We start from the raw sequence: 23,565 nt of genomic DNA, 5'->3' as shown, positions 1-23,565 counted from the left end.
GGGGCTCGAACCCACGAACCGTGAGATCATGACCTGAGCCAAAGTCGGACGCTTAACCAACTGAGCCACCCAGGCACCCCTATATATATAATTTTTTAATGAGATTTTTTATATGTGTTTTTTGGTGTAATGTTCTTCTTTCTACTGAACATTCTATCACAGAGATTGTTCTATGTCAAAATAGAAATATATTTGGCATCTTAATGGATGCTGAGTATTCAGTTACTTGGATAAAGCACCATTTATCTAATCATTATTCCTGAAAATTTAGATTGTGTATAAATTTGTACCACAAATTTTACAAATGTAGTGGTCATTCATATATATCTTTGCATGTTATTTTTTAGCCTGTTATTTCCTTTAAAATAAAGTCCTATACAAATACTAAAACACATTAGGGATGTATTTCTTATTTCTCCCTGAATATATAAAGCCACGATCTTGTCTTTAAGAAGCAATTGTCAGCACTTGTATTTAAGAAGCAATTCCTCCCACTGTCTCTGTCTTCCTTTCCTGTCCCCCTCACTCGAATACTTGCCTTGCCCTAAGCTGTTCTGACTCCTGTCAGATCCATTGCATTGAAGTCAACAGCATGGAAAGTAGAGGATGGAGGAAGAAGGCAATCGTAGAAGGAGGGGTGGATGACCCAAGGGGAGGAAGAAAAAAAAAAGGCACAGGGTGTGATATGTTTTTCAATTTTAATTGTCACAAGTCAGAAGTAGGTGCTGTAATCCACAACATATAGATTCTATAGAAGAGCAAAGACTTGCCCAAGAGCCCATGGCTAGTAAAGGGACTGACCCCAGGCATCATGTTGCTATATTAAAAAGAAATTTTTTAATGTTATTTATTTTTGAGGGGGGTGGCGGTGCAGAGAGAGAGGGAGACACAGAATCTGAAGCAGGCTCCAGGCTCTGAGCTGTCAGCACAGAGCCTGATGCGGGGCTGGAACTCATGAACCACAAGATCATGACCTGAGTTGAAGTCAGACACTAACAGACTGAGCCACCCAGGTGCCCCATCTATATATATATATTTTTTTTTTTAAGAACATCCCTTTTGTTTAAGTTTATTTATTTTGAGAGAGAGAGAAAGAGAGAGGGAGAAAGAGAGAGAATTAGCAGGGGAGGGGCAGAGTGGATCCAAAGCAGTCTCCATGGGGCCAGTGGAGAGCCTGATGTGCGACTCGAACTCCCAAACTGGGAGATCATGAGCAGAGCCAAAGTCAGGATGCTTAACCAACCAAGTCATCCAGGTGTCCCATGTTACTACATTTTATTATTTCTTCAAAGCACCTTCTGCCCTCCTTGTGGGATGGTTGTACTTCCTGCCCCATCCGTACAAGGAATGAGAGCAAGGAGTAAATGTTTGCTGTTGGAAGTGTCTGAGTTGTGTGTGGGAGTGTTTGTTACGATGGCTTAACTAGCTTCACACTGTCTGATACAACCACACTCTTTCCACTTCACTATCTTGCCTCTCCCTTCTGACCCTTGCTCTGTTTCTTGGTCAAAATGTTTCTATCTTTTTGCGGTGCCTGGTTGCTCAGTCAGTTGAGCATCCGACTCTGGATTTTGGCTCAGGTCATGATCCCAGGGTCATGGGATTGAGCCCCGCATCGGGCTCCTAACTGAGCGTGGATTCTCTCTCTGTCTCACCCTCTGCCCCTCCCCCACTGTCACACACACACTCGCTCTCTCTCTCTTTCTAAAATAAAGAAAAAAATTCTATCTTTTCATTTGATTTCATAATAATAAGGAACCACTTTTTAAATCTAGCACTGTCCTCTACCAGAACCATGTTTAGATTTGTTTTCAGACCTGATTTTTTTTTAATTTGGGCTTCTTCTCATGAACCCCTGAACTATGAAGGGATAGATATTCCCTGTCACACATACGACTCCTGGAAGAGGGCATCCTGTCCAGAGGTGACTTTTTTATCACTTTGGTTTTCCTTGAACTTCTTTTCTCTGTCCTGAACCTTTTTCTGGATGGTTTCATTTTGCTTAAAATCCATGTATTCTACTATGGTAGAAACATAAATCTAATACTTCCTGAGCAAGTTTAAAAGTGACAGTTTGAGGGGCTCAGTCAGTTAAGCGTCCACCTCTTGGTTTCAGCTCAGGTCATGATATCACGGTTTGTGAGTTTAATCCCAACATCGGGCTCTGTGCTTGTCAGCACAGAGCCTGCTGGGGATTCTCTCTCTCTCCTTTCTCTCTCTCTCTCTGTCCCTCCCCCACTCATGCTCTCTCTCTCAAAATAAATAAATAAATAAACTTAAGAAAAAAAGAATTCAAAGCTAAAATAGAGCTCTAATCCTTGCTTCCAATCCGTGGTTCACGTTACGAAATTCCGTGTCTTGTTGTCTAATAAAAAACGTGATTCATTTTTTCAGCAGATACTTTGTACCCTGGTAGTTCATACAGAGGTAGAGCAAACAGAATTTCCATCCTCTAGGACCACTCAGCTTAGCCGAAGAGAAAATGAACGCATGACAACAGTATAATATAATAAGGTGTAGGGTGACACGGGGGCCCAGAAAAGGGGCATCTCCATAGACTCCGGGAGAGTGAAGGAGGGAGGGGACAGGACAACCTGGAGGAAGGACACTTGAGCCGATTTTCGAATGACAACTGTGTGCGTCGGCAAAGCGGAGGACACATCAGGCAGGTGAACAGCAAGGCAAGGGTGCAAAGGTATAGCGCAGCCCAACAGGTTGTGCTAAGGTGGTTTGTGTCTGGAAGGCGGCCGCAGCCGCTGCCCTTGCCTGTTAACCGCGACAGGAACTGACAAGCCCGAGTCCCAGGGGGGACAGGCAATTTCCAATTATTCTGAGTCTGGTTCCTGCACATGGGCACCCTTGAGGGTCACTTGGCTCTAATGGACCCCCTTCTCGGAATAAGAAGCAACCGCGTGCCCATGGGTATATTTGATGATTAGAAGCTACTTCCTGGTGATATCAGCCAGGAGGCCTGCCTCTTCTTATTTTTGACCTCAGCATGAAGTCCCAGCCAGGAAGTTTGGTTGGGGGCTCTGATATATCAATATTGGCAGCTTCAAGATCCCAGCGGACAGGCCAGACTGCCCCCCAACCCTTGCATGCCTGGGGGCAAGAGCTCATGGAGAACTCCTGAGCTGTAAGCATTTGGAGAGTTGGGAGTCTGAAGCTGAGTCGTGGGTAGGAAGGAAAAGAGGTCTCCCCGCCTCCCCATCTCCATAAGGATCAGATTCATCGAATCATGAATCATAACACAGCTATCTGTGTTTGTTTGGCCTCCTTGCCACTAAATTAGAGTTCTGTGTTGCAAACAAAAGAATTCAATTCTGGGCAACTCGAATCGAAGAGGATTTATTGGAAATATCATCCTTTTTTGCTGAGCGCTCGCAGAGTCGGGGGGAGCTTTGAGGGCCGGGATTGAAGGCATAGCAGTGGTGAGCACATGCACAGCATTGCATGGGAGACGCGCTCTGTTCTCAGCTCCTCGCACGTCTGAACACACTTCATCACGCTAGAAGGTACCTACCGCCATTATCCCCTTTCTGTGGTTGAGAAAAATGGGGGCAGGGAGAGATGAAATGATTCACCTGAGGACACAGGAGTATGTGACCCGGGATTCGAACCCAGCATTCCAGTTCCAAAGGCTTTTCCAAATGCTGAGAAGCAAGCCCGACAGGAATGGTCTAATTGCAGGAATCTGGTCAGGGAGCAATGGAAAAAAAGCTTATTTTCCCAGGTCTGTTTGTCCCTTTGCTGAGTTTTGAATTCTAAGGAGCTGGTATACTAAGGGCCTAGATCAGGGCATGCGTTTGCCCCTTGTAGGGGTGAAGGCGATGATATCAGGGCTGATTCCAGTCCCACCAGACTGTCCCCCATGGGGGAAAAGGCAGTTTCTCAAAGCAGCATAAAGTACTATTATGAAGAACTGGATGGCCAACAGCAGGGAAACTATGGTCCTGGGCGCCTCGGTGCCTCAGTTGGTTAAGCATCTGACTTGATCTCCACTCAGGTCATGATCTCACAGTTCGTGGGCTCGAGCCTCGCATCCAGCTCTGCCCTGACAGTGTGAAGCCTGCTTGGGGTTCTCTCTCTCTCCCTCTCTCTCTCTGCCCCCTCCCACTCAAAATAAATAAATAAAGTTTAAAAAGAAAAGAAAAGAAAAGTATGGCCCTGCAATTGCCTGGAGAAGCCCTCTCTGGGGTTTCATTATGCTCAGAACCACCAGTGGAATGTCCCTGAACCCAGGGCTTTCCGTGAACGCTCTCACTAATACCCTGCCACAGCCCTATGGGGGCATGTATCATTACCCCATTTCACAGTTAAGGACACAAAGGCTCAGAGAGGGGAAGAAACTTGGTCACATAAAATTAGGGTCTGCATTCAGACCCGGAGTCCAAAGTCCATTTCTAGGAGTCACTGGGTGAACGCGGGGCAGGGCATCTGAACTCGTGGCTGGCAGGTGGTAGAGGGTCAGCTTATTGTGCTCTCAGGCCCTGAGTTAGTGTGAAGCTGAACTGGGATCTTGGAAGCACTTCAGTCACCGTCTCCCATCTACCAAAGCCTGAGTGGTTGACTTAGGGAAAATATCCATCTGCAGGAAATTCTGAGTCAAGCCAGCCAACATGTAGCTACACGGCATCCATTCCTGGCCACACTCCACCGTTGTCTGGATTGGCATCGCCTTTATCTGAAACCTCTCTGTAAGAAAGGAGCCTCCCCTCCCCCCAGACCTCCCTCCATTCCACCCATCTGCTTTGGAGGGATCTAAGGAAAGCAAAGGAAGGGAGTCAGAAAAGTGTCTGGCTCTATGTTTCTCATCTTAAATGGGGAAGAATCTAAAATTGCCCAAAGGAGTGGAGCTCAGGCACCCCCACCAGGGTAGGACCGCTGGAAGGGGCCATGAAGCTGGGATGAGCCAGGCGGGGCAGGCCAGGAGGTGAGGCTACCTCAGGAATGGGGCATCAGAGTCCCTAGAAATAGGACAAAGTACAGTCCACAGCTGCTCCCCTGGACCTCACCCAAGGGAACTAAGATTTATCCCTGCTTTTCTGTTGCCCCCAGAGTCCCTGGCACAAGATTCAGTCAATTCACTATTCACTAGCGAGCAATTCACAGACACTACTGAGTGCCTGTTCTGTGCAGGCACAGAACTTCTCACTCTGAAAGTCCCAAGCCAGTGAGTGACACCGGCAGGTAGGCAAGGAACTAGATCTCAAGACACACAGTGATAAGGACTATCACTGGGGAAAGCAAAAGGCCAAGGTAGAACAGTGGAGAAGGGGTCCCACAAGCTCATGGACTCTTGGAAGGCTTCATGGAAGAGGAGAACTGTGAGTGAGACTTGGGCAAGCAGAGTCCATTATTAGTGGGAGTGACAGCTGGGATAAGGGCTCACAGCTGTGGGGGAGACGCCAGGGTTGTGGATCTTCTGGAACGTAGGTGCCTGGGTTTCAAGTTAGCCCAGGGAGGGAGAAGGTTCTAATCCTTCCAGCCATATAATGTGGCTTCCTCATCTATGGGAGGCCAACAAATGGTTGTTGACTGAGTAAACCAATGAATGGATGAAAGTCTTGACGGCCTGGTGGAGAAGTTCTGACTTTGTTCTGCATGAGCTGCAGAAGAGAAAACCTTGAACCCCAAGGGTCAGAGGGAGAGATGTTGTGGCAGAGACAGGATTTTTTATAGAAGGAGAAATCCATTTCAAGGTAGGACAGAACAGATCAGGATCAACCCCTGGCTTTATGGTTTAAGCAGGACTTCTGTGAATGTCCTGCTTAGACCCTTTTGCATTTTGCCAAGGCTGCCATAACAGAGTAGCACAAACTGGGGCACCTGGGTGGCTCAGTCAGTTGAGTATCCGACTTTGGCTCAGGACATGATCTCATGGTGTGTGAGTTTGAGCCCCACATGGGGCTCTCCCCTGTCAGCACAGAGCCTGCTTCAGATCCTCTGTCTCCCTCTCTCCCTCTGCCCCTCCCCTGCTTGAGCTCTCTCTCACTCTCTCTCACTCTCTCTCACTCTCTCTCTCAAAAAGTAAATAAACAGGGCACCTGGGTGGCTTAGTCGGTTAAGCGTCTGACTTCAGCTCATGTCATGATCTCACAGTTTGTGGGTTCGAGCCCCGCGTCGGGCTCTGTGCTGACAGCTCAGAACCTGGAGCCTGCTTCGGCTTCTGTGTCTCCCTCTCTCTCTGCCCCTCCCCTGCTCACACTCTGTCTTTCTCCATCTCTCAAAAATAAATAAATGTAAAAAAAAATTTTTTTAAGTAAATAACAACAACAACAAAAAAAAAAAACACCAAAGTACCACAAACTGAGTGACTTGGAATGCCATAAATTTATTCTCTCGCAATTCTGGAGGCCAGAAGTCTGAAATGAAGGCAACACAAGGCCACTTGGTTCAAAGGCTCTAGGGGAAGATTGGTTCCAGGCCTCTCTCCCAACTTCTGGTAGTTCCTTGGCCTGTGGCTGCATAACCCAAGTCTTCACATGGTGTCTTCCCTCCATGAGTGTCTATCTCTGTGCCTGTATATAAGGACCCCAGTCGTATTGGGTTAGGGCCCACCCTAACGACGGCATTTGATCTTGAACCCCTCTGTAAAGACCCTATCTCCAGATAAGCTCACATTCTGAGGTACTAGGGTTAGGACTCCAACATATCTCTTTGGGAAGACACAATTAAACCCATAACACATCCCCTTGAAGCTGATCAAGGGTGAGGGCTTGAACTGAGAAGTATCTTGACTGCGGGAAAATGGCAGTCAGCCTCTCCCTGCTGCCTTCCAGATGGAAGCTGGGATAATGGAAAGGTATTGCTCTGGCCATCTGGATTGCTTCTATCCCCTGCCAGAGGCCTGCCCGTCTTACTAACATAGTCCCATGGCATCTACGTCTGCCTGATCAGCAAGGTCATGTGTCTTACCAGGCACATGAATCTCGAACAGAAGATAAATCTACGAACGGAAAGCTCAGAGGCCTCCCAGGGGAATGTCGAAGCTGGAAGGTCACCACTGTGTTAGTCGTTGGGGTCCCAGTTGCTGGGTCCTCCGGCTCTTACACAGCAGAAGAGAACATTTCAGAAGATGCAAGGAAAAGACGTCAGTGGGCTTGGACTCCCCAAGTGGGGAGTAGGATTCTACCCTGGGAGACTGAGGAGGCCACCTGCTTGGGCGGGGGTGGGTATGTCTTAACACTGCTCATGCGTCTCCAGCCACAAATTTTAAAAACCAACACATTACTACTAGCAGAGGATGAAAAGGTGGGAGAAATACCCTGGGGCCCATGCAACCCCATTTCACCACCTCCTCCTCTGTGTGAGCGTGCCAGATGCTCTGTGAATATCCAGCTCCTTTTTCAATGTATCCCTTCTCTAGTGTCTCCCGAGGGGGTGTCACGCTGCAGAGGAGGTGTAGGAAAGGCAGGTCCAGAGGAAGCCAAGTGCCCCAGAAGCACAGGAAGGAGGGACAGCAAACTGTCTCTGAGCCGGGCTGTGTGCAGAGGGCTCCTGGTGGTACTTCCCTGTGGAGACTTGCTGGATGTGGGCACTTGATTAGGCTGAGGGACAGGACATCTAGTTTTAGTGACAGCAGAGAGAGCCATTGGGAATGCCCTTTACAGATGAAAAGCAAGTCCTCTTTTCTGTTTGCTCTTCTAGAGTTTAGCTGCCCATGTGCCCCTCCCCCACCTCTCTAGTCTGCCTCTCACACCCTCCTAGTGCGATGATAGTGTGATATTGTGATTTAAAAATAAAATATATATGTGGTCTTCATCCCAGTTCCTGGCACAGAGCTCCTAAAACCCTAGAAATTTCCTAAGTGATGAGAGCAATAAAGGTTTCTTTTACATTAATGAGGTGGCTTTTGGGAAGCCCCTAGGTAACCTACAGTTGGCCATGGGACCAGAGGGTTAAGCTGTTCAGCCCCTCCCCACTCTGGTACCCTCTCCTCCACCCCCAACCCAACTTCCAGGGAGGGGAGATGGGCTAGAGGTTGAATCAATTGCCAGTGTCCAATGACTTAATCCATCATGCCTCTGTAATGAAGCCTCCATCAAAATCCAAAAGGATAGGGTTCAGAGAGCTTCCTGGCTGGTGAATTCATGGACATTTGGGGAGAGTGATGGCTCAGAGAGGACATGGTCACTCTGCACTCTTTCCCCAGGCCTTACCCTATGCATCTCTTCAATCTGACTGATCGTGAGTTATATCCCATTTTAATAAACTAATAATCTAGTCAGTAAAGTGTTTCTCTGAGTTCTGTGAGCTGCTCTAGCAAATTAATCAAACCTCGAGGAGGAGGTCATGGGAACCTCCCATCTATAGCCAGTCTGTCAGAAGCCCCACGTCAGGCTCTGTGTTCACAACTCCGGGACTGGAGCCTGGTTCAGATTCTGTGTCTCCCTCTCTTTCTGCCCCACCCCCACTCGCTCGCTCTCTCGCTCTCTCTCTCTCTCAAAAATAAACATTAAAAAAAAAAAAAGTGTTCATGGAAAAGATAAATTCAGCTGCCAGGTGTAGCAGGCTAAATAATGGCCCCAAGAACATCCCCTTCCCAATCCTCAGACCTGTGAATATGTTACCTGATATGGCAAAAAGTACTTTGTAAGGAGTTTGAGATAAGAAGACGGTCCTAGATTACTCAACTGGGTCCAATGTCATCGTAAGCGTCCCTGTAAGAGGAGGCAGGAGGCCAGAGTTGGTAGTTGAAGACGTGAGGACAACAGCAAGAGGCTGGATGATGAAGGAAGAGCCAGATGGGGGTAGTGCTTCTAGACAGTGGTAGAGACAGAGAAACAGATTCTCCTTTAGCCTCCAGAAGGAATGAGCCATGGTTTTACCTTGATTTTAGCCCCATAAGTCTCACTTTGGACTTCTGGCCTCCAGAACCGTAAGAGAATAAAACCAGTGTTGGCGTGGGTCACTAAGTTTATTGTAACGTGTCATAGCAGCAACAGGCAACTAATACAGCCTAAGAACTCACAACCAGGGGAACTGAATGAGTCTGAGAAGTCAAGACAAGGCAGATCCTCTCAGAACATTCTCTTATTTTGTATCAATGCTGTGTGGGGGCAGTAAGGGAGGGTGGGGTCTTCGTAGATAACAATTCTTCAGTGTTGACAGGGCCATGGCAGTAGCCTCCATCTAGAGGTTCTGGGGTTGGCAGGCTCATAGAGCAGAGCATTGGATTAGCATCTAGAGCCCCATTCAAACACCATGTCTCTTCCTTACTGGCTTAGTGGCCAGAAACACAGGGAGCCAGTGGGGACAGAGCTGTGATCCTCTAAACTGTTTTGCTTCAGGGGACTCCCCACAAACCTGGCCCACATCCACTGGAAAGAAGCTGTCTGGGTAACCCCTGGTTGCTTAGTTCTTCCGGCAAAGATATTTTGTGCTACTGGGGGCGTCCCCTTAGCCTGTGACCCACAGTAAACCCAGAAGAAGTCTGCCATTCAGCATTGCTCCCCTCAGAGCAAATACTGGTCTGATCTGTCTCAAAGCAGACTTCTACCTAAGGGCCCTGTCCATGTTCCCCCTTAGCATCAGTCCTTCACACCCTGTGGATCAAAGTCTCTATGACTTGGCCCCTTGGGGGTGGGGGCTGAGTCCTGGGAGCCGACTGGGAAGGAAGGGTCTTATGGGTTAGAGGATTCTGGGAGGCCTGGCTGCCACTGCCTCATTGTGGGGAGGGTATTCTCATTCCCATCTCAGCACCCTGCGTGGGTCTATCCACTCCTCCCTCCTGGGAACTCCATGTACCCACCTGTCCCTGTGAGCTGTCTCCAAGGACTGGAGTGCTAGGCTTTCCAGTCTCCAGCTCTGTCACTGCATCTGCTTCAATAGTAACGGCAATCAAATCCCACCACTGGCTTTCCGAGCCTCACTTTAGGCTGACAACTAGGACAGTTTTATTCATTTAGTTACTGGGCTCTTAAAGCGTGTGGCTAGCAGGTTGGAGAAGACTGGAAAACAAAGCTGTTGTCTGCCAGCTAGAAAGGAGGGTGCTGCTATGAGACAGGGCTTTTCCAGCTGTTGGCAGTTTGCTCAGGTCTTCAAGCAGGAGCCAGGAGTGGAAGGACATCAGAAGTCCCACCTAGTACTGCTACATTTGGGTGGATCTGTGGTGGCAATTAACTAGAAAGAGTTAACACCCAGAAGTCATGAAAATCATCTCAGTCACTAGGGTAGGGTCAGATTGCCAATGCCCAGTACCATATGGGGCTCTGTGCCCTGGAAATGGTGGGTTCAGAGTGGCCACATGGCCATTTTAATTATGCCCAGCAGGTGGGAGAATTGAGTCTTGAATAGCTCAAGGGAGCTAGTCAGACAAAATCCAGAACAAAATCAATTCACTGACACAGATATTTATGCAGCACATTCTAGGTGTAAGGCATCGTGCTGCCCACACAACATGCACAGGGCAAGCTTGCCAGGCACCAGGGGCTGGGACTGGCCAACAGGACAGGAAAGTTAATGCACTTCTCCTGGGCCACCTGTCTCAAAGACAGTGAGATATGTCCTAGAAGCCAGCCCTGTTTGAGGAATTCAAAGGGAGCACTCCATTTGCTGAAGGTCACAAAACTTCAGGAGGAGGTAGCATTTGGGAAGGGTCTTTATGGATGGATGGACAGATGGATGGATGGAAGGAGGGATGGATGGATGGAAAGATGGATGGGATGTTAACAGGCAACAGCAGGCAAAGCAGAAGTGAGAGAGCTTGTGAGGCAGAGGGAACTGCAGGAGCCCAAGCAAGGAGGAGGGGAGCCCAGGGGTTGCTGAGTCCAGTCTGACCGAAGGGTGGAAACCACGTGGGGAGCCCTGGGAGGTAACGCCAGAGAGGGTGACAATGTCCAGAGCCTTGGACATTGAGCTAAGGACTGGACCGTGATTCAGTGGGGAGTGGAGGCCATTGGTGAGAGGGGAAATGACATGGTCAGAGCTGTTTGAGAGACAACAGTCGCAAGGTAATTTGGATATGCAGGATTCAGTTTCCTGGCATGACCTTTAAGTGGTGATCTTCATCATGTAACCACACATTTCCCCCATCAGGGCATATGGGCAGCGTTGAACTCAAAGCCCTACCTCACTCCCCAGTTGATGGGGGCTAACAGTTCTACTGGGAGCCTTGCCTTTTCTCATTTGGCAGTGGGGCCTCTAGTGCTAAAAGGAAGGATTCAGCAGCTCATGGGAGAAATGTTCTCCAAACATTAGTAGCTGGTGTTAAATGAACACAAATAGACACTGTAATAACATGGGTCTCATTCCTCCACCCCCTTCAAGCCTATGGACAATATTTTCCTTGAGAGGGGCGCCTAGGGGTTCTAGACCTTTTACATTCAAACAGGAATGGCTTTTAGCAAGCTGTATGACCTTGGGCAACTTCATGAAAGAAACATTTCATGAGTGTTTACTGTGTGTAAGGCATACCACCCGTATAATTTGTGCCATCTACCATCAAGGTAATACACTAATGCATTTGTGCACTCCTTGACAGTCACCTTTTACTAGGGGCTCAGTTTTTTCGTGTATGAAATGAGAGGTTGGACTGAGCCATGTCTAGACCCCTGGTGTCTAGCCAAGGATGTTCGAGAACAAGGACCGAGTTTAAACGGAGGCAGCTTAGGACCTTCTGCACAGAGCCCATGACAAATGGATGAGAATGATCTCTGAGGCCATTTGCAATGAAAATATAATAGATTCCAGTCGGGTAACTTAGATAACTTCACGCCCTGGTCTCTTTCAGCCCCTCTAACAAAATACCACAGACCGAGGTAATCAACAACAGATTCATTTTTTACTGTCCTGGAGACTGCAAGTCCAAGATCAAGGTGCTGACTGAGTCACTTCCTGTTAAGACCTCTCTTCCTGCCTTACCAATGGCCAGCCACCCCATCACTGTATCCTCACATGGTCTTTGCATAATGGTAAGACGTCTTTGGAGGGAGGGGTTATTACTATCATCCCCGTCTTGTAGAGGACACTACAGAACAAAGAGATGGCGTATGGAAGGAAGAAATAAAAATGATACACAGCCGGTGACAGAGCCAGGATTTGAACCACACTAGCCCAGAGTTCTCGTGCCCCATGCGTTATAATGCTCTGCACCGCCATCCAGAATATGGAAGACGAAGGCAGAGGACTGCCCTGTGTACCTAGAAGCTGCTCTTGGTGAAGACAGTTTGCTGGGCCAGGCAGGCAGCTGGTTTGACCCAGCTGGGAAATACTTATATTTTCAAGCTGCCTGTCTCCATTCAGAGACTTTACAGGAATGTAATTCCAACCTTAAAAGAATAGGGAGACATAATGGGTGCTTGGGTGGCTCAGTTGGTCAAGCGTCTGACTTCGGCTCAGGTCATGATCTCATGGTTGGTGAGTTCCAGCCCCGCATTGGGCTCTCTGCTCTTGGTGCCAAGCCTGCTTTGGACCCTCTCTCTCCCTCTCTCTGCCCCTCCCCCGCTTGCTGTCTCTCATCCTCTCTCTCTGTCTCAAAAATAAATAAACATTAAAAAAAAAGAATAGGGAGACATAAAATGCAACTTTTTTGATTCGGGTTAAAATCCATTCAGTCATGAATCACTGTATTGTACACCTGAAACTAATATAACACTGTATGTTAACCACCCTGGAATCAAAGATTTTTTAAAAATCCATTCAGTCATGAAAAAAATTTTACCTTCTGCCTGGAGATTTCCTTTCTTTCCAAGAGTTTGGTATAGTCACCATCCAAAGAGACAACACGATCCATCCTTATTTCTCAGACCAGAAAGAGACAATTCTCGGGGCACCTAAATGGCTCAGTCAGTTAAGCATCCGACTCTCTGTTTTGGCTCAGATCATGATCTCATGGTTATGTGAGTTCGAGCCCCCAAGTCGGGCTGACAGTGACAGTGACAGTGTGGAGCCTGCTTGGGATTCTCTCTCTCCCTCTCTCTCTGCCCCTCCCCTGCTCACACTGTCTCTGTCTCTCTCAAAATAAATAAGTAAAACTTTAAAAAATGTTCTTTATAAAATAAATAAATAAAAGAAAAGGACAATTGTCCATGTCCTCTGCTAGCACTCCAAATAGTCCCTGTAGAAAAGAAAAAGCACATGTCTTAAGGAAAACTGAAGCGGGGCGCCTGGATGGCTCAGTCGGTTGGGCGTCCGGCTTCGGCTCGGGTCATGATCTCACAGTTGATGGGTTCGAGCCCCGCGTCAGGCTCTGTGCTGACTGCTGAGAGCCTAGAGCCTGCTTTGGATTCTGTGTCTCCCTCTCTCTCTGCCCCTCCCCTGCTCATGTTCTGCCTCTCTCTGTCTCAAAAATAGAATCAAACATTTAAAAAATTAAAAAAAAAAAGAAAAACTGAAGCAAAACACAATATGCTGTAAACCCCTAATACATAGCCAACATATAAACCATTTGTCCCTTGAGAAGTGATTTCCACATTTGCCCCCAGAACCTTTGCTCCTTTTCCACTAGAATGCCCAGGTCCAGCTTCTACAATGCTGTCCCCCCGGCAAGTAGAGGTGACTTGTGGCCATTTCATGCACAGAGCAATGGGGGTCAAGAAAAGTACAAGTTTGTGCTTGTGGGACTTCCATTAATGCCCCCCGGCATTCACACTGCCATCAGGGGCTCTTCCGTGGGGAAACAGCAGACCAGGGTATAGGAGCCCCCACGTGGATGAGCACACTGCTGGGCCCTGGGATGGTCTGTGTTTGGACAGCCTCTCTGGGGGTGCATTGAGAAGAAGGAGCTGGAAAGATCAGGCAGCAAGGCTGGTGGGTCTGGAAGCAGTGTCTACCAAGCTGTGAGATTATTCCCCTTGGAGCTGGGTATTTGCCTAAGGTCACTTGTGTCCTTCAAAATCACTCTGTTCTTGGGCTCCTTGCCACGCTCCTTGGTCTCCTTGCCAAGCAGGAAGCAGGTGGACAGGCCCTGCGGTGGGCTGGGCTGCTAGGAGGCCGGTGCTGGCCGGATGGAGTGGGGACAGAGCCATGTTGGCGCCAAGTACCAGGAGGAGGGTGAAGGACCCTCACTAATGCCGCCTCTCAGAACTTCTTGCTGGCAAAGGGTGCCCGCAGCAGTGATAGGTCTCCTGGAATCTGTCCCATGTTAGCATGTACCTCCAGTGAAGCAATCAATCTGTTTTGTTTTGTTTTTTTATCCAGCCAGTGAGGCTTTTCTGAGCCCCTGCTTTGTGCCGGCATCACTGGCTAGAAATGCAAAGACAAAAGACAAAGTCCCCAGCATCAAGGACTATATAGGTTCATGGGAGATGCCTCCCCGCCACTTGGGGAAGGAACTGTTGCAGCCACTGTGGGCCCCATGCTTTGGGAGAGTGTAATAGGGAGGAAGGTGTCACACTTTTCTGGACGCTGATAAAATTGCATTTAAAATCCCTATTGTATGGGAATGCAAGCTGGTGCAGCCACTCTGGAAAATAGTGTGGAGGTTCCTCAAAAAACTAAAAATAGAACTACCCTACGACCCAGCAATTGCACTACTAGGCATTTATCCACAGGATACAGGTGTGCTGTTTCGAAGGGACACATGCACCCCCATGTTTCTAGCAGCACTATCAACAATAGCCAAAGTATGGGAAGAGCCCAAATGTCCATCGACAGATGAATAGATAAAGAAGATGTGGTATATATATACAATGGAGTATTACTCGGCAATCAAAAAGAATGAAATCTTGCCATTTGCAACTACATGGATGGAACTGGAGGGTATAATGCTAAGGGAAATTAGGCAGTCAGAGAAAGACAAAAATCATACGACTTCACTCATGTGAGGACTTTAAGACACAGAACAGATGAACACAAGGGAAGGGACACAAAAATAATATAAAAACAGGGAGGGGGACAAAACAGAAGAGACTCATAAATATGGATAACGAACAGAGGGTTACTGGAGGGGTTGTGGGAGGGGGGATGGGCTAAATGGGTAAGGGGCATTAAGGAATCTACTCCTGAAATCATTGCTGCCCTCTATGCTAACTAATTTGGATGTAAATTTTAAAAAATTAAATTAAAAAAAATAAATATATCTTGAAAAAATAAATAAGTAAAATCCCGATTGTTGAAGATCCTCTTGGGGCCCATGAATGATCCTGACATCTCAGTCTCTTTGTGGGTGCAGCTTTCTGGGGATGGGCTGAGTTATCCTGGGACCTGTAACCTTCCAAGCCTGTCCACACCAGCAGCCACTGGCCACATGTGAAGCATTAACTAAATACAATTTGAAATGCACCTCCTCAGTTACATTGGCTACTTTTCAGTGCTCAGCAGCCACACGTGGCTGGTGGCTGCCAAATCAGAGCAGACACGGAAACCCTTCTGTCATTCCCGTAAGTTCCATTGGCTAGTCTTCGTGCATAGATATATATAATAGAAAGTGGTACCCCCTGTGTGACCTGTGGGGGGCGGAGCCTAAACCACCTGGGGCGGGGGTAGGGATGGGGAGGCCAGTGGAGAAAGGAGCAGGACAGAGCCCAGACCTCACCCTGACCTCATCTTGAGTGTGGATGCTTCCTGGGTCTGAGGCTCCCTCCTTCTCTCTCCTCATTTTTCCTTGAGTGGTCTTTTCCACTCCATGGCTTCGTTTACCATGTTCCCCAGAGATGTTCAACCAGGCTGTGTTGGTACAGTTCAGTGGATCTCAAACTACATCAGATCCCCTGAGAGGGCTTCATAAAAGCCAGGCTCCTGGGCCTTCACTCCCAGTTTCTGATCAGTAGGGCCGAGGGTGGGGCCAGAGAAGTCGCGTTTCAAAGTCCCAGATGACAGGTGACCCCGATGCTGCCGGTCTAGGAACCACACTTTGAGAATCATTGGTACGGCCTAAAGAATCACCTTCACTGGGGCACATGGGTGGCTGGGTCAAGTGTCCAACTCTGGGCACAGGTCATGATCTCATGGGTCATGGGATCGAGCCCTGCATTGGGCTCTGTGCTGACAGTGTGGAGCCTGCTGGGGATTCCCTCTCTCCCTCTCTCTCTGCCCCTCCCCTGCTTGCATGCATGCGCGCTCTCTCTCTCTCAAAAGAAATAAACTTAAAAAAAAAAAAAAAGAATCTCATTCACGGATTCACCCATTCCACAAATATTCATGTAGTGCTACCATATGCCCAGTGCTAGAGGTGAACAAACCAGGCAAGGTCCCTGCTCTAGGGAGCTTACGTGCGGGCGAGGGAAGACCGTCAGTAAACAAACCTGTGTCAGGTGGTGATGAATGTTATAAAGAAGAACAGAGCAGGGCGAGGGGAGAGGGCTATTTCATAGGGTCATCAGGAAAGGCCTCGCTGACCAGGTGACATTGGAACAAAGACCTGAAGCTAGAGGGGAAGGGCAGGCCGGATATGACCCTGGCCTTTCTGGCCCCGTCTTCGGTTTTTTAATTAGCAAAATGTGACTCATGGTCAATATGGCCACAATCAAGGTCATCAGTCTCCAGCAGCTAGGTTCAAAGACCAATTCGATTGCACGTGTATGCATTTTGTTAAAAAGGCCATAGATTCCATCCGGGCTGGCGGTTCCACCTCTGGGTGCCAGCAACTGGTGTCCCCTCCGAGCCCCCTCTGTCCACACTGCCCTCTGCAAGGGGAGGACTCTGGAGGGCTAAGGGGCCCGCCACAGGAGGCTGCGTCCCACTTCCAGAGGATGCCTTAGGGCTCCCAGTCCATACGGCTCCGGCACGCGGGATCCGTTCTAGCCCCTCACAGACCCACAAGCCTTTCGGGTGCGGCGCAAACTCTGGGCCGTTCACGCCGGATTTGTCTTTTCACTGCTCGGTATCTTTTTAGGCCCAACTGTCACAGGCCTTAAATGGAGTTTCCGATAAGGCAAAAGAAGCAAAGGAGTTTCTGGTTCAGCTGAAGAACATCCTGCAGCAGGTCCAGGTGAGCAGAGCTGCAGCACGGGGAGGGCGGGCGTGTAGCAAGGGAGGGTCCTGTGGCGAGCGTCTTGTGGGGGACGAACACAGGAGGCTTAACTGTCCTGCTGCACAGCCTCGGACGTTGCAGACATCACCCGCTCAAGCCGCCGACAGTCGTGTGGCACCTGATACTGGAAAGGGATCCCCCATGCACCCAGTTACGGAGAATCGTAGAACGAGAGCTGGAAAGGGGCCAGCACTCCATGCGGCCACGGAGGCCTATGTAATATCTGTGCACGGAGCTTCTGTACCCAGGGAATCGATACATCGTTTACCACATAAATGTGTTGACTGTGCCACGTACTGAGCCCAACACAGATCAAGAAGTCTCTGGCTTCAGGAGCTGTCCGCAGGGGAGAGGACACACACGCGTGTGCTCTATACGAACGTGCATGCGTGGAGGGCCCATTCGTACAGACCGGACCAAAGGCACCGACTTCTTAATCTTGGAGCAGCCCCCCCACGAATGACTCCATTGTAATGTCATCACCTCTCCAGAGGCCTTGTCCCCAAACACGGTCACATTCTGAGTTCCTGGGTGTGAGAGCTTCACCAGAGGCCGTAGCACGAGGTCCGGATCCCTGCTGATCTCTGAGACCTAGAAGGATTCTTTTGTGAGACTGACCGAGATCCTGCAGTCTTCCGTTGTTTTCCTGCTTTCCGATTATAAAAAGCAAAAGCATGTATTATAGAAATTTTGGAAAGTAGAGAGTGAGAGAGCCACGGAAAGGTTCACCGATATCTCCCCCCCTTGGGTGACCACCTCACCATTCTGACGCGTTCTTCTGCAATGTAGACACACGTGTGCACGCACACACAGGACAGAATTATGCTGTGTGCAACTTGTAGCCCCCCTTTTGTTTTCTTCCCAGTCCCTCATGAGCATTTTCCAAGACGTTAAAAACTCTCAACGGACGAGGTTTGAACGACTACCGGATATTTCACCATACTGGTGTGCCAGGATTCATGGTACCCTCTCCTGATTCGTATTTACGTTGTTTCCAATGTAGTAATGTTACAGATGACTCTGGGGAAAGCTTCTCTGAAATACGTCTTCGCGGCTAGCACTGGCCGGGTTTCAGCATGTCTTCTGTCTAAAGCTCTCTGCTCCCCCCAGGAAAACGGACTGGACTACGAAGCCTGCCTGGTTGCTCAGTGTGATGCGCTGGTCGATGCTTTAACTCGGCAGAAAGCCAAGCTGCTCACCAAGGTCACCAAAGAGAGAGAGCATAAGCTGAAGGTACGTCCCCGGGTGACGACACCCTCGTTTCCCATCGTGGCCTCCACACCGCGAGTGGACTGGAGCACACAGTAGGTACTGGGTCAATATTAGGTGGGTGAGAGAATGAATGAATGAATGAGTGAGTGAATGAATGAATGAGGCAAGGAAAGGATAAACCAGCTGCCCCGGACGTGCTCACACTCACGTGACTTTCCCCAAAGCCAGCCATCACCCACACTGTCCCTGCAAAGCCACAGTCAGGTGCACTGAATCCTGCTGTTCTCAGGTCAGGGGTACCCTTCTCCTATCTTCTCTGAAGTCCTGTTTTCCATCTAAGGGACTCCACCTGTTCTCAGCTTGCAAAGCAGTAGTGACCAGTGACCGTAGTGAGGCCGCCCTCTGTTCGGGTCGCCAGCTCTGTCACCTTCTTCAGGCCCTCTCTAACATCTCACACATTCAATAATCAGCAATAATAATGCAATATTGTTATGGCATTATTAAATATTTATTGCGTTGTTAAATATCCACCACGGGAAGGGAGGGTGTCCCCTCACGGGACGTTGGGCTCCTGCTCCGGGCAGGTGCCATGAACGCTCTGCGTTGACAGAGGACTGCTTCATTGCCTTGACGGCTCAACCGATTTCATAGACATTTCCCAACTGAAGCAGGAAATATTACTTTCAAGGAAAGGAGGAATGCGTGTTGGGGATAGCCCATGGTTTCCAAGTGAAGAGGCCGAGCCCATGGAGTTATCCACGACCACCAACGATGAAAAGTAAGACAGGAGGTGGTCACTGATCACGTGGACAGTTTCAGACCATGCACTTTCTCTAGTGCCCAGGGTTCAGGCAGAGTTTGTTCTGTTGGGCGGTGGGTCCGTTTATTCCCCAAGGAAGAGGGCACGTGGAGCTCAGGAGCAGAACAGCCAGAGGAGAGGGTACAAGGTGGCGCAGAGCAGCGCTGCAGCGTCTAGGGCTTTCTCTGTGCTAATTCTCCAACTTCCACTGCAGCCTGGCTGCCCCTCCTCTGATGAGTTGGTTACTAGGGGTTCTTTGCATCACAGATGGTTTGGGACCAGATCAATCACTGCACACTGAAGCTGCGTCAGTCAACCGGGCTGATGGAGTACTGCCTAGAGGTGATCAAGGAGAACGACCCCTCTGGCTTCCTACAGGTGAGCCTGCGCACTGGGAGGACCCAGGCAGGCTTGGCTTCCTGCCTCCAAGTCCACCACCGCTTCCCAAGCTATCCGGAGTTTTAGGACGGTCCCTACCAGTGGCTTGGAATTGAGTAGATTCTCCCTTGCTCAGAGATTCCAGAAGACCCAGGTTCTCGTCTCTCGTCTGCCTCTCACTAGCTGTGACCCTGATTCTGTGCCCTCGTTAAAAAAGGAGGTCAAATGTCTTAATCCCTAGGGCCAACGTGTCGTGCATCTATGCTTTGACTTCCAGAGACCCCAGCTCAACATTTTCTCCACAAATGGGAAAGGACAGTCTTTGCCAAACAAGCTGGAGGCTTGGAGGAAGTGAGTTAGCAGAATCCACACGGCCCATTACTTCAATGTGCAGAGTGCCACAGGCCTGGACAGATGGCTGCTGCCTGCAGAGCCCATGCAGGCTTGCCAGGGCATCCCTCCAACAGCCAGGCTGACTCAGGGCCACGAGCATCTCTAGAGGACAGGGCAGTGACAGGGGCTCAGCCCTCCATCTATGGGGAAATGATGGCCCCCTTCACTAGTCCCCACGAAGGGTTCACAGGATGGCTCGACAGGGACACGTGTAAGTGTCTGAATGAGCAGGACTTTCCAGCGGAAGACAGCGGAGCTGGGAGTGCAATGGAGGGACAGTTTGGAGCAACTTGGGGGGAGGGCGAGGACACACTGTGGGGAGCAAGCTTCAAAATTCCGGGGATACAGGAAGCGCTCTCTTCAGACCCTGGGAGGAACTGCTAGTATGTTTCACTTTGCAAAGTACTGGATCTCACAAAAGCAGTATAAGGAAGAATGCTTTTGCGCATTTGCTTCACAAAACGGTTTGGCCTGGTATCTTCATATTTTTTAATGTGTATTTATTTTGAGAGAGAGAGAAAGAGAGAGAGGCCAGGGGAGGGGTAGGGAGACAGGAAGAGAGAGAGAATCCCAAGCAGGCTCTGCACTGTCACACCAGCCTCGATCCTACCAACCATGAGATCATGACCTAAGCTGAAATCAAGGGTCAGACGCTCAACCGACTGAGCCACCCGAGTGCCCCACCTGATACCTTTAGATAGCAGGTTCTTCTTTACATTTAAATTATTGCCCTTTTAAAATACGATTTAGGGGCACCTGGGTGGCTCAGTCGGTTAAGCGTCTGACTTCAGCCTGGGTCACGATCTCGCGGTCCGTGAGTTCGAGCCCCGCGTCGGGCTCTGGGCTGATGGCTCCGATTCTGTCTCCCTCTCTCTCTGCCCCTCCCCCGTTCATGCTCTGTCTCTGTCTCAAGAATAAATAAACGTTAAAAAAAATTTTTTTTAAATACGATTTAAACAATACAGTTCACTTTTATTTGCACAGTGGCATGCCGGCAGGGATCATATACTCCCTGCCCTGGCTGGCCTGAGAGCATACGGCTGACACAGCCCCTTCCTGTCCCCAAGCCACAGACACCAAGCCCCTCCTCCTAACCCATCACTTGCTGCATGATTTTCCCTGTGCACATCGAAACCCTAAACTCTGTGCTCCCCTTTAAGATCTCGGATGCTCTGATCAAGCGCGTCCAGGTGTCTCAGGAGCAGTGGGTCAAAGGCGCCCTGGAGCCAAAAGTGTCTGCGGAGTTTGACCTGACCTTGGACAGCGAGCCGCTGCTGCAAGCCATCCACCAGCTGGACTTCATCCAGATGAAATGTAGGGGTGAGCCGTGGTTGGCCCAGTTCTGTCCGTGCCTCTTTTGGAAGGGGCATCCACTCTGAGGGGGGCAGCTTAGTGTCACCAGAAGACGGGTGACACACAGAGTGAGGCAGAGCGGGAGGGGAAGGCTGCCCGAGTCACAGGCCGGGGCCCGAGTCCCAGTTCAGCCTGGGTCACCCTGGGTAGCTGGAGGACCTAGGACGGGTGGCATCCCAGTCTGAGTCCAAGTTCTCTCCTTTGTAAAAGAGGGTTCTTTGTTTATTCAGACACTTAGTGAGTGTCCACCCTGTGCCAGGCACTGTTCTAGGTGCAGGACACCGCTTTGAACAAGCCAACACACTCGCTCACAAGACTCAGCTGATATTCCAGGAAAGGAAACAGACAGTACACAGATACATCGTCTCATGGCCAAAAGAGGCTTTTGGGGAAAGCGGGATGTTTTGAGGGGAGAGAGATGCAGTATCGGGAAAGAACATTCCAGGTGGCAGAGGAGTGGCAAATGCAAAGGCCCTGAGGCAGGAATCCATTTTCTGGGTTCCAAGAAGAAGAGCAAGAAGGTCAGAGGTGAGAGCAGAATGAACAAGGTGGAGGAGGCTGGGAGGTGAGCTCAGAGAGCCACGAGGGACACAGGCTAAGGGTCAGATAAAGTTGCGTGGCTTGCACCAGGTTACAAAGTAGCAAGCGATGGCCCGAACCAGTCCTGATCCAAAGGCCGCCTCTCCAGAAGCATCGAGGCCACATTCAGGAGAGGCAAGGAAGCTGTTTGGTTTTTTAAAACCAAAATATCGAAGGATGGAGTGCTACACCTGCAGAATCTGTCGAGTGCAGGAAATCCTTACCCGCCAAACGTGTGGCCATTTTTACGCCAAAGATGAAACAGGAGTCTTGCACATCTGCGTGCTCCCTCCCACACTCGGTTTGCACCTCGGGCCAGGGTTGGAAATGCTGCCTGCCCTGGGTGTGAATGAGACGTGGTGCTGAGGAGCAGGAGGAGCCTGGCAGAGTGTGCAGGGGTGCGGCAGAAGACAGGGGGGCTCGGGAAAGCTGAGGTGCCAAAGGTGGAGGCCTGGAGCCGCTCTGGACGCTGCTCCGGGAGGGATTCACAGAGGGCGTGGGAGAGCCTAGGGATAGAGGGGGACCCCTACCTGTTTGTAAACCGAGGCCCCGGGGGAGTCAGCTACGCTCAGCCAGCCCTGAGACCAAGTCTGTAAGTAAGACAGGGCTGCACCCAGCTAAACCATGGGGGGAAATCTGGGAGACGCCCCTAATAACGGGGGCCAAATGGAAATCTGGAAGTTTTACAAATCTGATGTTGCAGTTTTCCCTTTAAAAACTGTCAGTGTGGACTGTATTTATTTCTAAAATCTCCAGAGCCGGAACAAGGCTAGAATATAAAAACTTTCTCCGGATTTGCTGTGACAGAACTTACCATGATAACATTTGATTCAAATCCCTGATTCCGAGGGCTGACCACTGGATACTCCGATTGCCTCTCCTTCCCGGCTCTGGTTCCCTGGGCCTCTAACATGCTTCCAGCCAAAGGTTTAAATGCGTCCTTGAATTCACCCCACCAGCACCTTCCCAGCCTAGTGTCAGCTGCACGCTGGCCCCGCAGTGGCTCCGAGGCACTTGGAACCCGGCTCTGTTGGCAACCCTCACGGGCTCCTTGTGGGTCTGAGACTCAAAACTAGGGATTCTCAGTGGGTAGGTGGGGCTCCTCCTTGGGGCTCCAGATGCAGAGTCGTGGAGGCACGGGCCATGCCTCTCCCACCTCCCACCCCAGATTCCAAGACAGGCTGGAAGTGCACGGTCACCTGAGATCGCGCTGCCCCCATCCTCCCTCCGCCAGCCTTGAGACTGAGATCCCGGGGCTGAGGTGTGCCTGCGAGAGGCTGGGAGGGACCGCAGGGTGGCGCCACCGTTCCTCCTGGGGGCCGGGGCCCCTGCGATGGGGGAGGAGAGTCCACACAGGTGTCTGGCATGCTGTCGGGGTCCGTGAGCTGAACCCGCCGTTTCTGTTCCTGTCACAGTGCCGCCCGGCCCCCTGCTGCAGCTGGAGAAGTGTTGCACCCACAACAATAGTGTCACACTGGCCTGGAGGATGCCGCCCTTCACCCACAGCCCCGTGGACGGCTACATCCTGGAGCTGGATGACGGCGACGGGGGCCAGTTCCGGGTGAGGCCCTGATGCTGGACTGGGGGGTCCTAACGCGGAGGCCTCTGGACTGCCCTCAGCTCCATTGCTGCCCCTAGAGGGCGTTGGCCCAAACACAGAGGGCTGGTGGGTCTGGAACCTTGGGAAATGGGGCTTCTCTGCCGGGGGCTAGGTCTGGGCAGCTGGGGCAGGCAGAGGTGACAGCCACAGAGAAAGTTTAGGATGGCCTTTCTGCGGAGACTGACACAGGTCTGAGGCAGAGGAAGAGCTCGGAAAAGGTATCCCCTGCCCTGATCTACTTCCTGCTTCACCCCACCAGTGCAGTCCCGGCTATTCCTCAGCACCTTCCCAGATATCCCCGCTCACGCAGGCTCCCCCCGCCCCGCCCCCCGCCCC

General features: G+C 50.2%; 1 protein-coding gene across 6 annotated transcripts in view; it reads left to right on the top strand.

The window, feature by feature from the left end:
• TRIM67 (tripartite motif containing 67) overlaps positions 1 to 23,565 on the top strand; it is a 50,463-nt gene that overhangs the window by 18,813 nt on the left and 8,085 nt on the right. For 2 of the 6 annotated variants that reach the window (XM_042960393.1, XM_042960392.1), the window contains 5 exons: positions 16,778 to 16,873; positions 18,026 to 18,148; positions 19,194 to 19,304; positions 20,858 to 21,017; positions 23,045 to 23,190. In XM_042960393.1, coding sequence (XP_042816327.1) covers positions 16,778 to 16,873; positions 18,026 to 18,148; positions 19,194 to 19,304; positions 20,858 to 21,017; positions 23,045 to 23,190 — 636 coding nt within the window. The remainder of the gene's footprint in view (positions 1 to 16,777; positions 16,874 to 18,025; positions 18,149 to 19,193; positions 19,305 to 20,857; positions 21,018 to 23,044; positions 23,191 to 23,565) is intronic. The other 4 variants (XM_042960396.1, XM_042960395.1, XM_042960394.1 and 1 more) reach the window with 3 other exon arrangements.

Source organism: Panthera tigris, chromosome D2 (genome assembly GCF_018350195.1).
Source record: "Panthera tigris isolate Pti1 chromosome D2, P.tigris_Pti1_mat1.1, whole genome shotgun sequence".
NCBI classification, from domain to species: domain Eukaryota; kingdom Metazoa; phylum Chordata; class Mammalia; order Carnivora; family Felidae; genus Panthera; species Panthera tigris.
This window is presented reverse-complemented; position numbering and strand designations above follow the sequence as displayed.